This window comes from Ahaetulla prasina, chromosome 1 (genome assembly GCF_028640845.1).
Source record: "Ahaetulla prasina isolate Xishuangbanna chromosome 1, ASM2864084v1, whole genome shotgun sequence".
In the NCBI taxonomy this organism is placed as follows: domain Eukaryota; kingdom Metazoa; phylum Chordata; class Lepidosauria; order Squamata; family Colubridae; genus Ahaetulla; species Ahaetulla prasina.
In genome coordinates, this window is record NC_080539.1 from 366,693,419 (window position 1) to 366,708,645 (window position 15,227).

At 38.8% G+C, this 15,227-nt stretch overlaps 1 protein-coding gene across 3 annotated transcripts in view; it reads right to left on the reverse strand.

Annotated features, from left to right (window-relative positions):
• Window positions 1-15,227, reverse strand: part of DAZAP1 (DAZ associated protein 1) — a 67,264-nt gene that overhangs the window by 20,550 nt on the left and 31,487 nt on the right. For 2 of the 3 annotated variants that reach the window (XM_058163503.1, XM_058163504.1), the window contains exons 3-6: window positions 14,519-14,685; window positions 13,503-13,568; window positions 12,324-12,428; window positions 3,087-3,135 (exon numbers count right to left, since the gene is read on the reverse strand). In XM_058163503.1, the coding sequence (XP_058019486.1) occupies window positions 3,087-3,135; window positions 12,324-12,428; window positions 13,503-13,568; window positions 14,519-14,685 (387 nt within the window). Of the gene's footprint in view, window positions 1-3,086; window positions 3,136-12,323; window positions 12,435-13,502; window positions 13,569-14,518; window positions 14,686-15,227 lie in introns of those variants that run through there. The other variant, XM_058163505.1, reaches the window with a different exon arrangement.

Sequence of the window (15,227 nt, forward strand, 5' to 3'; positions counted from 1 at the left end):
TAAGAGATGATTATGAAGATTTAAATAAATTAAGAGAGGTAGAGTTGGACTCAGACCAACAGCAAAATGGGTTTAAAAAGGACACTGAGAACGTATATGCCTTAATTTCTTTCTTACAGGCTTTTGTTGTTTCTTCATAACAAAAACTCTAAGGAGAAAGAGAAAAAAGAACGAAGGCATTTTTTTTCATATCCTCAAAACAATCTCTTCCCAAGATGAGAATCTAAAAGGCTTATAGCATCCTTCAAATTGTTATCAGACCCAAATAGGCAAGTGCCGTGCCAACCAGATGTTTTGATTGGTAAAAACCTGAACGCTTGACCACAACTTGCTATCTTGGTAACAGTGTAGGGGAATTCTACCTGGAGAGCACCAGGTTGCTTATCTCTGCCATAAACAACCAGGTACCTCAATGGAGAGATCTTCTCTGCCTCTTTTCGATTAGATCCAACTGTAAACTGTCCAATGATAATCACTGAGGCAAAGGAAGGCCATCTGGTTCCTCAACAGCTGAGATAAGATGGAGATGAAAGGTCCAGCCAATGGATGCATGCTCTTTACTCTAAAAATTTCTTTTAACTATATGCAATTCTCACACTGATTAAAAAAAATTCTTCAGTTTGCTGGGCATATTATCTATGTTCTCCCTAATGACACAATTAACCTGGCTATTTTTTCAGCTTAATTATTCAGATTTTGTAAACAAAATCTCATGTAAAGACATGATTAAATGTCAGGTTCATAAAGATGATTTATGAGGGGTGACACTTCTGTATTCCAAGTCTAGAGAGCCATTCTTATTTCGAGATGACTTTGTTGTTTCAAGAAACTTAGCTGTGCACCAACCAGTCTTGCAACCAGACTTAGTGCAACCCAATTAGGAAAGATATTAGTTTTGGGGGGAAATTGTGTTTAAGCATTACAGCTCAGATTTGAAAGCACTGCCTGATTTCGCTATGAACAAAGCATAATTAAAAGCAAGAGGACATGTAAGATTCAGACAACTGTTGGAAAAAAGTACAAAAAACAGGATATTACTTGGGAAGAAGGAAGTTGTCCTAGCAATCTTATAGGCTGCCTTTGCAGGTTATCATAGTGCCAAATATATTTGTTTTTACTGGCCTGCTGTCTGATTTTGATCAAACTTATTTAAAAGGGAAGAGGCGTAAGACCATAATTGGAACAGTGAGTACAGGTAAAAGCAGGTGCTGTAAGCCACGAGCTCAAAGGAGATTGCTTGTGCCTGGAATGTATGATTCAATTACTGACTTGTAGATGAATACTGAAGAACTAACTGAACACTGAACAAAGTGAGCCAAGGCAGCATTTTAGAGGCCCTTCAGCAATCCTCAAGAGGCACCCTGGGTACAATATGATGCCCGCAGGGAGAGCTGAAGTCAAGAGGAGCAATTTCCTCCACAGCTCCAAGTCTTCGGAGGGGAGGGGAGCACATTTGACTTGTAGGTCAGAAAAGGGAAAGAACTGAAGATTAGACAGCAAGTGTTTTATAAAGGACTTTATAGGTGAGTTAAAAGTGTTTTTTAACACTTGTTATGTGGGAAAGTCAAAGAGTTTTAGGGCCATCCCTCACAAATGTCTTAGGTTTACATGTTATTTACTGAGAATACGGGGTAGACTGATGCAAAATACATCAAGATACTTTGCTCATGTGTCTTGCTTCCAAGACTCCTATGTGGGGGGTTTTTTAGGTTTTTTTGCAATGAGAGAACAAAATGGTGGACTGACTAGGCAGAATTCTTATAGTTTGATTTCTATTACTAGCTTAAGCATATAAGTACACAGAGATGTAGGTACATTAAAGATGCTGCTCTTTGCTGCGTCAGTGAATTTTTCTGTTGAAATAGTGCAAAGCTGTCGCAAAACAAATTAGAGCAACTGCCCCTCGTAGCTCCTCCCACACCACATAGTAAAAACTTTATTTACACTCCATTTAAGACAAAGCCCGGTCCCTCCTCCGTTTGTGGAAATGGCCTGTACCTCTGTGATAATCTATCACCTAGAGAGAAGAAATCTAAAGAGATATTAATCACAAATCAGTTTACAGAGAGAGAGAAAAAGAGAGGGAAAGAAAGAACTTAATGTTTACTGTACTTTTACTATGAAACACTTATATATGTCACTAAAGATGTGTCTAAATTAAAGATAAAACTAATACTTAACAGCTTAATAAATATGAAGTGAAGAATTTATATATATATATAATATCTATATATATTTCTTTAAATAACAGAAACAAGAAGGAGAAGTGGAAAGTCCAGATGGCAAACTGTTTTCCAGCATGTTTCACATGCTATCGTGTGGTTGAAATGCAACTCACACTGATGATGTTTTAAAAGTATTGTTTCTTTAAAAAAAAATTACTGAAAGGTGACTGGTGCAATGAACAGCTGGAGAACACAACGGCTACTTTCTGCTGAGACCAAAAACGAATTATATAAAGTGGCTCAGGTCTGCCAAACTAAGGGAGTTGCTTTCTCCAACATACAAGCGGAATTGCAAAATTAAAAGTGCCACATTGACTCCCATCCAGAGAATGTTTCAAGCAACAAATGGCTTTTGGCTCCAAATTTCAGTGGTAGCCACTTAAAAGAAAGAAAATGTGAGAAATGTAGCAAGCATTAACATCTGTTCCAGTCCGGCACCTCACAAGGATTCCCATCCTAAAACCAAAAATAGGCCCTTGGTTCTTAATGGTGCCCACATTTAAAGGTGAAAAAATCAAAGGTACCTTTACTCCCTTCTCATGGCTTTGAGTTATTTGAAAGGAACAGATCAATACAGGTGCCATGCCTTTGTGAAGGAAAACAGCTTTTCAGAGTGGTATAAGTGAACAACATGGCAGTGAAGTATCTGACTTCTAAAACAATAACATTAGATGAAATAGCATGAAAAGCTTCTGTGAAAGTCTGCTCAGTGAAATAAATTCCTGAGACAGCTTACAAAAGACATATATACATATATGAGCACACATGTCCATACATATATATGTGGATGTTGTGTAAGTTTGCCATCTGACATAGGAAGAGGATAAAGAAATTTCAAAGGTTAACTAGATTCTTCTTTACCTCGGGGTCGCTGTTTCTCTGCATCATAGATCATTACCACTTCGGTAACCTGAAAAAAAGATAAAAAGGAAATTCTACTAATGATTTTATCAGACGAAACGTAAGGCGAACCTGATTTTATCAGCTGAACCTTCATCAGCAGGATGAAGTGAAATATAAAAATATAATCGAACTTTTCCTGTGGTGCTCTCTGAGTGCACTAGCACTGATGATGTCACCTAATTTGGTCAAGAAATGTCCGCAGGAAAATAACCAAGCTCTGAAGTCACCAAGAACCCCACAGTTCAACCCTAAACTACAAATATAATTTTCTATCATGAACTTTTGCTATGTGGCTAACTGTGGATAAACGTCCACAAATCAAGCTCCTTTCTTCAAATGGGGCTTTGATATGGAGGAACATTTCATGGCATGCTTCCATATGTATTGACAAAATACAATAATGGTTCCTGCAGATTGCCCAACCTGGCTACTTTGGTTGTCCCTTACCAAGTGTGGGAAAAGAACCTTGGCTTCAGAGGCACACCTGCCATTATGAATCAAAGCCACAAATACATAGCAGGAGTGTATTGTGGGTATATTAAGGAGATTTTGATTGGTGAAATCCACAGTCTTCCCATTGCTGCCTCCAAACATAGTATATTAGCAACTGGAGCTGCCATCATAATTTCTTATTAGGAAGAAAATCAAAATGGGCCGTAATAGCTCAGGCTGTTAGAAGCCTGTTATTAGAACACAGTAGCCTGCAATTACTGCAGGTTCAAGCCCAGCCTGAGGTTGACTCAGCCTTCCATCCTTTATAAGGTAGGTAAAATGAGGACCCAGATTGTTGGGGGGGCAATAAGTTGACTTTGTAAAATATACAAAATAGAATGAGACTATTGCCTTATACACTGTAAGCCGCCCTGAGTCTTCGGAGAAGGGCAGGATATAAATGTAAAATAAAAAAATAAAAAAAGGAAACAAAGTTCTTCCAGCGTATGTCTTACCGACTGAGGCCAATCCCCTTCTATTTGAATCTTCTCACTTTAACAGAAGGAGCATGCTGCCATTACTAATATTACTGGTACTGAATAATTATGAATAATCAGTAATTTAAACACCAACAGGACAAGGCAAGGCCCCTCTTGAGAATCCGGTACATAATCTACTACTCTGAGCCCTTTGAAAGCATTCAACAGATGTGGCCATGGTTAATTGTGCTGAAGCAGCAGAAAAACATCTTATTAAAAAAGGAAGAAAAGCAGGTAGCTCTGGGGAATGAGGACTGATGCCTTAAACAGATGAAAAAACAAGGAACACTGAGTACAGTATTCTTTACAATATGTCTTTGTAATTATTTTAAACAGGTAATTCAACTCCCTAAGGTGACAAGAGCCTGTTAGCCTAAGTAGCTGTCATGCAATAACTATCTTTACTCACCTTTGATTTGCTTATGTATTCAAGAGGCAATTTAGAGACTGCTACAGTGTGATGGAGAGCAGGAAAAAAATACAGAGCTCCCGATTATAGACTTTCTTCTACCTCAAGACAGCATGCTTCCCTCAACTTTCAACCCCACTTCCCAAGCAGCCCTCTTTTTTTCTTTCACACCCTAAAAAAAGAAGCTGAACAATGTGCGGACGAGCCATCGCTCGATTCCAACTTTATACTTGAGTTTATATGTGATTCTTTAAAATCAGAAAAGGGTTCGGATTAATCCTTAAATACGAGATGGATGTTTTTCCCCTATTTAGAAAGAAAACAAAGAGCTTCAGAAAAAAAATACATATCAATCTAAGATAAAGGAAGTCAGTCAACTCTTCACTGCATCTCAACCAGTATCTGCTACAGCAAGAGGCCCTCGCACGTCCAGAGGCTCTTTTGTTGAGCACCAAGAAGCTACTTTTCCCCGAGGGGAGGCTGAACCTATGCTGCTGGAAGAACAGCAGCTCAAAAGATCATTGGAAAAAAGGGAACATATTGATCATTCAAGGGCTTTTAAGGAACGTTTGTCCTAAAAGCTGCAAATTTCTCCTTAGGGAGGCCTTTTAGACCCAAAGGACAATTACATAATGAAAAGAAATAGGCAGGGTGAGGTTTTAATGTTAATCTGAAGACTGTTTAGTTGCCTAGGTTCAAATTACCAAATGGAAATCCTTCTATTGTAAATTAATTCCCTTTTGGGGCCTACCCAATTATGCCTTGACAACTGTCCTCTTCGAAAAAGAAAAGTCAAGTTTCTAATTCAGCTGGGCAAAGTGGTTAAGTTAAAAACACTCCTTTGATTCCCTTTACTTGCACCTTGCCTTTTCTGTGAGTTCAAGGCAATTTACCTCAGGTTTACCCTAATTTTATATCTAGTACCAATTACTGTACTTTGTGTGAAACGGGTTAGGCAGAGAAGAAAAAATGAATGGACTGAAGTTATTCAAGAAGTTCCACAATCAAGTGCATACATGAATCTCGGTCTCTCTACGCTCCGCATCCTAACCATTATACTAAATTGGCTTTGTCTATGGAGATTCTCAGTCATCCAGGTCATGGCTGTCCCAAAGGTGCTTTTTCAAAAGACAACTGGATTTTCTTCATTTTTCCTTGAAGACGTTTTATTTCTCCTTCAAGAAGCTTTTTCAGTTTTGACTTCCTTAGTCAGAATTGAAGAAGCTTCTTGGATGAGAAGTTAACTCAGAAAGCTCAAACTGCCCAAGGAGCTGCTGATCCAGTTCTACAGAGGCATTATTGAGTCTGTCATTTGCACCTCTATAACCAGACAGTTATAGAGGTGCAAATGACAGACTCAATAATGCCTCTGTAGAACTGGATCAGCAGCTTTGGTTTGGTTCTGCAACCCAACAAGACAGACACAGACTTCAGAGGATAATTAGAACTGCAGAAAAAAATAATTGCTGCACACCAGAACAACTAGACACAAGAACAGTTTTTTCCCCGAAGGCCATCACTCTGCTAAACAAATAATTCCCTCAACACCAGGAGGGCTTTTTACCAAGTCCGCTTGGTTCGCCAGTTGCGTCCCTTCCTTGACCGGGATGCCTTATGCACGGTCACTCACGCTCTGGTTACGTCTCGGCTGGATTATTGCAATGCTCTCTACATGGGGCTGCCCTTGAGGTGCACCCGGAGGCTGCAGTTAGTCCAGAATGCAGCTGCGCGAGTGGTAATGGGAGCCGCTTGAGGCTCCCACGTAACACCACTGCTCCATAGTTTGCACTGGCTTCCTGTGGTCTTTCGGGTGCGCTTCAAGATCCTGGTTACCACCTTTAAAGCGCTCCATAGCTTAGGACCCGGGTACTTACGAGACCGCCTGCTGTTACCGTATGCCTCCCATCGACCAGACGCTCACAGAGAGGGCCTTCTCAGGGTGCCGTCCGCCAAACAATGTCGGCTGGCGGCTCCCAGGGGTAGGGCCTTCTCTGTGGGAGCACCGACGCTCTGGAACTCCCCCCTGGCTTACGTCAAGTGCCTGATCTTCGGACCTTTCGTCGTGAGCTAAAAACATACTTATTCACTCAAGCAGGACTGGCATAAATAGTTGATTTTAAATTGGGGTTTTAGAGATTTTAAATATTTGTAAATTTTTAAATTATCGGCCATTTATTAATAGTTTCTTTTAATTTCTTTTAATTGTATATACTCTGTATTTTATTTCGGCTGTACACCGCCCTGAGTCCTTCGGGAGAAGGGCGGTATAAAAATCTAATAAAATAAAATAAATAAATAAATAAATAAATAAACAAACACTGTCAAACTAGTTACTAAATTTGCACTATTAATCTTCTCATCGTTCCCATCATCCATCTCCTTCCACTTATGACTGTATGACTAACTTTGCTGCTGGTAATCCTTATGATTTATATTGATACTGATTGTTTCCTGATTGCTTATTTGTAGCCTATGACTATCATTAAGTGTTGTATCATTAAGTGTTAAATTTGTACCCTATGACCATCATTAAGTGTTGTACCTTGATGAAGGTATCTTTTCTTCTATGTACACTGAGAGCATATGCACCAAGACAAATTCCTTGTGTGTCCAATCACACTTTGCCAATAAAAATTCTATTCTATTCTATTCTATTCTATTCTATTCTATTCTATTCTATTCTATTCTATTCTATTCTAAACATCCTCAAGGAAAACAAAGAAAGTCCAGTTGGCTTTTGAAAAAGCACTTTTGGTACCCTGGCTGTTTTATTTTGCAAACTATTAAAAGCTCACATAAAGCTTAGCAAGATGACTCAATTTATATCTGCCAGGGTTCTCTAGAAGGCGTTCATAAGCTTAACCCCTCTTAAAAGTAGTTAAGCTTACTACAAATAAAAATAAGTATGGTTCCAGGCTGGCAAGATGTAATTTGTCCTTTTGCCATATAAACTATTTTAAAGATACAGCTACATGAGGCAGCTGTTTTTACCCACTAATTTACACTAATCCTCTTCCATATGCGCTAGCTCACTATTTATTTTCAAGAAAGTTATCCAATAAACCTACACTGCTAATTTCTTTCACACTGCCCTTTTAAAAATGTACCAGTAATAGTTCTGCAATTTAGACTGCATATGCAACCCCAAAGAGGGGAAGCTTTAGTGCTTCGGTAAAGTATCACTAGTCACCTTCCTAAAGATACTTAAATGCTGCACTTGCTTTTGGGGAGAGGATTCAGTTGGAGATTTTATCACCTCAAAATAATAAAAATAAAAGTATTTTTTTAAAAGGAAATTGAAAATATAGTGATAGCCCTAGTTTCACCAAACATTTTTCTCTGTCAGTCATAATTTTCTAAAATAATAATAATAATAACAACAACAACAACAACAACAACAACAGAGTTGGAAGAGATCTTGGAGGTCTTCTAGTCCAACCCCCTGCCCAGGCAGGAAACCCTACACCATTTCAGACAAATGGTTATCCAACATTTTCTTAAAACTTTCCCGTGTTGGAGCATTTACAACTTCTGCAGGCAAGTTTTTCCACTGATTAATTGTTCTAACTGTCAGGAAATTTCTCTTTAGTTCTACGTTGCTTCTCTCCTTGATTAGTTTCCACCCATTGCTTCTTGTTCTACCCTCAGGTGCTTTGGAGAACAGCCCAACTCCCTCTTCTTTGTGGCAGCCCCTGAGATATTGGAACACTGCTATCATGTCTCCCCTAGTCCTTCTTTTCCTTAAACTAGGCATACTGAGTTCTTGCAATCGTTCTTCATATGTTTTAGCCTCCAGTCCCCTAATCATCTTTGTTGCTCTTCTCTGTACTCTTTCTAGAGTCTCAACATCCTTTTTACATTGTGGCGACCAAAACTGAATGCAATATTCCAAGTGTGGCCTTACCAAGGCATTATAAAGTGGTATTAACACTTCACGTGATCTTGATTCTATCCCTCTGTTTATGCAGCCCAGAACTGTGTTGGCTTTTTTGGCAGCTGCTGCACACTGCTGGCTCATATCTAAATGGTTATCCACTAGGACTCCAAGATCCCTCTCACAGTTACTACTATTGAGCAAGGTACCACATATCTGGTACCTGTGCATTTTGTTTTTTTGGCCTAAATGAAGAACCTTACTTTTTTCACTGTTGAATTTCATTTTTTTAGTTAGCGCCCAATGATCTAGTCTGTCAAAATCTTTCTGTATCTTGAGCCTATCTTCTGGAGTGTTGGCTATTCCTGCCAGCTTGCTGTCATCTGCAAATTTGATGAATTCATCTATCCCCTCGTTCAAATCATTGATGAAGATGTTGAAGAGTACTGGGCCTAAAACAGAACCTTGGGATATTCCACTGCATACTTCCCTCCATGTAGATGTAGTTCCGTTGAGGACTACATGTTGAGTGCGGTTGGTCAGCCAGTTACGAATCCATCTGGTGGTGGTGCTGTCTAACCCACATTTTTCTATTTTATCTATCTATCTATCTATCTATCTATCTATCTATCTATCTATCTATCTATCTATCTATCCATCCATCCATTGGATTTTTATACCGCCCTTCTCCCGAAGGACTCAGGGCGGTTCACAGCCAAGATAAAACAACAATAATATACAAATAAAACAATAGTTAAAAAACTTATTAGATACAAGGCCAGATTAAAACATTTAAAACCGTAAAAAACCCATAAAATTTATATCAAATATTAAAAGCTATTTAAAATTCCTATGCCAGTCCTGCGCGAATAAACAGATAAGTCTTCAGCTCGTGGCGGAAGGTCCGAAGGTCAGGCAGTTGATGAAGTCCAGGGAGAAGTTCATTCCAGAGGGTGGGAGCCCCCACAGAGAAGGCCCTTCCCCTTTTGCTTGGCGGACGGCACCCTGAGAAGTCCCTCTCTGTGCGAGCGTACAGGTCGGTGGGAGGCATTCGGTAGCAGTAGCCGGTCCCGTAAGTACCCTGGCCCTAAGCCATCTAGTAGTAGGTTATGATCTACTTTATCAAATGCTTTACTGAAGTCCAAGTAAATTATATCGACAGCATTCCTCTGGCCCACTAATTTTGTCACTTTGTCAAAGAATAGAATAGAATAGAATAGAATAGAATAGAATAGAATAGAATAGAATAGAATAGAATAGAATAGAATAGAATAGAATAGAATTTTTATTGGCCAAGTGTGATTGGACACACAAGGAATTTGTCTCGGTGCATATGCTCTCAGTGTACATAAAAGAATGCAATAAGATTAGTCTGGCATGATCTGTTTTTGACAAACCCATGTTGGCATTTGGTTATTACTTTCGTTTATTTCTAGGTGTTCGGTGATTCGTTCCTTGATTATCTTTTCTAGAATCTTCCCCGGTATTGAGGTTAGGCTGATAGGTCTGTAGTTTCCTGGATCTGCTTTTTCCCTTTTTTGAAGATGGGAACTACATCAGCTCTTTTCCAGTCCTCTGGCAGCTCCCCTGTGCTCCAGGATCTTTGAAAGATATAGTTCAGTGGTTCTGAGATTTTGTCTGCCAGTTCCTTCAGAACCCTGGGGTGTAATCCATCCTGTCCTGGTGATTTGAACTCGTCTAGTGTAGACAAGTGTTCACTTACCATTTTCTTCCCTATTTTAACTTGTGTTCCTAATCTGTTTTTTGTGGTGCTGTTTTTGATAGGTTGGATTGTTTTTTCCTTTTGTGTAAAGACAGAGGCAAAAAATGAGTTAAGTAGATCTGCTTTCTCCCTGTTGCTTGTCACCTTCTTGCCACTTTCTCCCAGCAATGGGTCAATTGTTTCCTTGACTTTTTTCTTGTTTTTAACATGTTGGAAGAATCTTTTTTTGTTATTTTTTATTTTTGTCACTAGCCTTTGTTCAATGTGAGCCTTAGCTTTCCTCACTTCATCTTTACAGGCTCGGGCTATTTGCTGATATTCTGCCTTAGTTATTTGCCCCTCTATAGAGTACTTTCCAAATGCTGGAGTACTTTCTGGACGTGTCCTAACAGTAGCTTCACATTGTGGAATAATCCATGTTTAAACTACAGTTTAACATGATGTCATGAATAGGATATGATTATCATGGTTCAGACATGTTAAGCAAAATAAACCACCTAATGGCTGACATTCAGTGAAGCTTTTTCACTTAAGTGAAGTCAAATGATAGAAAATTTTATAGCATATGTACTTTTTATCTTTACATGCCACAATTGTTTTTGTAGGCTTTGTTGATTTAATACAGCCCTATGATGAAAGCAAATAGGTATAATTCAGTATAAATACTAGATTAGCACAGGGAGACTGGAGCAGAGAAGACAGCATTTATAGAGTGTGACTCTTCTCATATTATTCTATATTGACATATAAACCTGGTTTCCTTCAGAGTTTTGGACTGTATCCCACACAATTCCCAAATGTTATTGCCAATTGCGATGGATTAGGGGAACTACGCTCCATAATATTTAAAGGTATTTAGACTAGGAAAGGCTGCTGTATAACACACATAACTCTTACTAATAAAATGATAAATTGCATTTGTTTATGTAATGAAGTACTTTTACTTACCTATTTTGGGAAGAGGCGAAAGAAAGAAAACTAAGGGATAGGGTCATGAGCAGAGGAGGAAAGTAATATAACCCAATGCAAGGTGTGTGAATATTTAATGAAAACTGAACAATCTTGCCCAAAGAAGCAATGAAAAAGTTGTTTGGGGTGGGAGGCAGAGCTCATATTTTGTTAGCCAGTCCTGCTTATGCAAAAAAGCTGGAAGCCCTGAGTATTAACACCCAGGACCAAGAATAGACTACAGTATTATAATACAATGCAATAGGCTGCATCTCTTTATATTCCTATTATAAATTTCTCAATTTACTATTTTTCAAATATGCTGAGATTAAAACACCCGTCACCCCTAAAAAATAGGGCTGTGCTGGTGAACCTATCGCACGGGTGCCAGAGGTGACACGCACAGCCCTCTCGGTGGGCACGTGCGCCGTTGCCAGCTGCTCTTCTGGTTTCATGCATGCCGGCCAGCTGGTCTTTGTGGGTGCCGGAGCGCCACAGAACGGTCTGAAAAAGGCCAAAAACCAGGCCATTTTTCTGGCTGTTTCTGGGCCGTTTTCAGCCTGGAAACGGCCTGAAAACGGCCCAAAAAACAGCCAAAAACAGATTTGCGCGCACCAGCCAGCTGGTCTTCAGGTTTCCAGTGCTCCGGCGCACGCACATGCACGTTTGGGCACTCAGTGCCGAAAAGGTTCACTGTCACTGCAATAGGGCATTAGGAACCAAACTTGGCTAAAATGTAAAAATCCAATGCAATCCAATCAAAACAAAACAAATAAACAAACCCAAATGCATCTGCAAATGACCAAGGCAACAATTGCAAATTTTATCAAATTTTATCAATTTTATTGTTGTCTAAGCAGAAAGTTGCCAAGTCCTTACTAAAGGCTTCAGGTTGTTACTTAAAATACTGTTTATCCATTAACTCTCCCCTCAACAAAACATTATTACTACAGCAAAACCACTGTTGAAATCATATGAAAGTAAACATGTAACAAAGCTTTCTAATGTTGCAAAATTCTATGGCTACATGGTCAAATTTCATGGTGTCCAGTTAATAAAAATGCCAGAAGAGGAGATTAAAAGCACAAACTCAGAAACTCTCAAACAGAATGTTACAATGAAGGGTTTATGTAAACATAAGAAATATCATTTTTTTTAAAATGAACATCAACCAGCCACAAACTTATTTATCCCACCAATTGAAAAAAATATTTTAAAAAGTTATGATAACCTCCTTCATGAAATAATGTATTCCATCACAATAACTCACCACTCCGAACTTCTTGAAGTATTCCCTGAGCTCCGTTTCGCCACAGTTGTGAGGGATCCCACCAACAAAAATTTTATGGGACTTGCTATCACTCCTGGATCCTTTCTACCAACAGAAAAGGGAGAGTTGTACTGAAACAAGGATTTCTCTATTAAAAAAAGTTATTTATTTCCTGACATGTAGAAGTTGGCAAGAATATTTCATCTCATGTTGATAGAGCTGATGGCTCTAAAACATTTAAAATAAATTGATTGATTGATTGAATAAATAAATTAAACTGTAAAGTATTAGCTTGCTTACCCTCAACACATTTGAACTGAAATGCTGTTACCTTCCCACCAAAGGTGATCCCTATTTTTCTACTTTTTTTTTTTTACGTGCTTTCAAGCTGCTAGGTTGGCAGAAGCAGGGACAAGTAACGGGAGCTCACCCCGTTACACGGCGCTAGGGATTCAAACTGCTGAACTTTCGATTGACAAGCTCAGCATCTTAGCCACTGAGCCACCACGTCTCTGAACCCAACGTAACTGAAAAGTAAATTCTCCTGTACAACCTCTTGGTCCTCCAAGGGTATCACTGAATTTACAAAACAAATTTTCGCAAGCTAGTATCATTGACAAATTCTATTATGGATTGGTGGGTCAAAGGGAAGCCCTGTAGGTTATATTACCTAAAAGCAGCAGGCAGAAGTTAAGAAATTTTTATTCAAAGATATATTTTTTTTGGTCAATGCATTTCCTGGTTTGTAATATTCATTTATTTTTACTGGAATTAACCACTGTAACAGTTGTAACCAATAGTAACTGCTGATACAACTGTATTTTTCTATGAGTTTTCTACTTTTGTTTTGAGAAACAGTTCAGAATAATATCTGAATGGGAGATTTTACACCTACCTGATATTAAACCTCGCACAGTAGAATGAGAACATGTATCACTCCAAATGCAGTTGAAATTTCAGATCTCGTTTTTTAGAATCTGCTGGGAGCCCTGTGAGTTACTTTTCAGCAAAACATGACATCTCATCAGCTAGATTTACTCATTAAAACTTGTGTCTGCATTTGATAGCCTGCTTACAACAAAGCCTCTTGGTCTTGGGAGACAAACACACCACATTGCAATGAAGAAACCAAGAAGAGGAAGAATATGAATATGAAGCAACGTGAGGACACATCCTTACCCATCCTTCCTTTGGTCGTGTTCTCTCAGGCTGCATTCCTCGAGGAGTACAGGGTTTGGGATCAATCTGTCAAATGAGGGCAAAAGTGAAGAGGGCTAACTGGTACCAGCATTTGAGAAAATAAGATAGGATATTAATTCCTGCCACCTCACTTTCAAGATGGTGGAATCAAATTACATATTAAGATGCTCGTATGATGACCTAATGGAAAGCACATGGGTCAACAGTGGTAGAGGCATGTGCAACTCAACAAAGTTATATTATTCTCCTAGAGAAAACTAGAGAAATGTGACACAAAAAAGAACCCTGAATTAAAGGAAGGCTTTATTAAAAAATAATCTGTTAAAATGTCACCTTGGAAAGGTCACATGCCAGAGGAAAGTAGGAAAAGCTGGAGGTGACCAAGTAGAGATGAAATTATAAACCAAAAGAAAAAGTTTCTCTTTTTAGAAGCTATTGGGCCTTAAATGGTATATGACAATGCAATACACAATCACTGTTGAGGTTTAGTAACATTGGTAGATCCAAACTCTACCATCGTATTTACTTTGATGATGGCTAACCCAGGAATTTAGAATGTTGCAGTAACTCCCAAAATAAGGCGGGAAAGGACAATAATTGTAGTAATAAAGAAGTGATTTCTTATATATATTTATTAAATCAATTTATATGACTGCCCAACTGGTGAAAGCAACTCTGGGCATCAACAGTACATTAAGACAATAAAAATAATATTAGCAAAGAATAAAAACCTACAGTGGTCACAAGAGAAACGCAAATAAAACTATCAACAAAAACCTCTCCATCTAATGTTCCAACCTAGGTCCTGGAGCAGATTATATACAAATAATAGAGACAACATGTAAAATAAAGCTGAGGTCTAGTAGGCCTTAGTCTCCAGTACAGTCAGGATTCAGCAAAGACATTATCACTTAAAAGGCATTATTTAATCATATTCATTTTAAGAGTCAATTGGACACACAGTTGTATACCTGCACCCAAGTGGAATAACTTACATTTCGGCCATCTAACGTATGAGGTCTGCTGGCCAGGACAGTTCCCACACAGTTGGGATCTTTGAACTTGACAAATCCAAATCCTCTTGACTGATTTGTCGTCTTATCTTTCATTATTACACAATCGACAACTTCCCCATACTGGGAAAAATAGCTACGGAGAGTTTCTGTTAAAGAAAAAACATACTTTGTTGAGATTAGTCTGTCAAAAATAGAATATGGGCCAATATGGAAATAAATGCACCCCAGGAATAAAGATAGTTTGCAAATTTATGGGAGGATATTTTCAGGTCTCTAAGTACGGACATACTTCTGGGGATGTAAAATACAGTCTGTGACCCTCCAATATTCCTTTTGTAATCCCAGTGTTGGACTAAGTATTCAACTTTTTCTCCCCCTCCTCATTTTGCAAGCTAAAAATGCCTTTGCAAATGTCAACCTTCCTGTCAAGCATCATTCAGAGTATGGTATTCAACACACTGCAAGAAGCCCACAATGACGTGAGTCAACCACAGTTATAAGTCCCTTCTTTAGGACAAAGAGAGCAACATATAAAATAGTATTACCTTGAAATGGGTTTCCAACCACTTGGGGCTAGAGAGGCAATGGAGCTCTGTTCAGAACAAACTAACAAGGTCAACTGAAGGGGGATATGATGGTGGTGGTGGTGGTAGTCAATAGGCCAATATACACAAGCAGGATTTTAAAG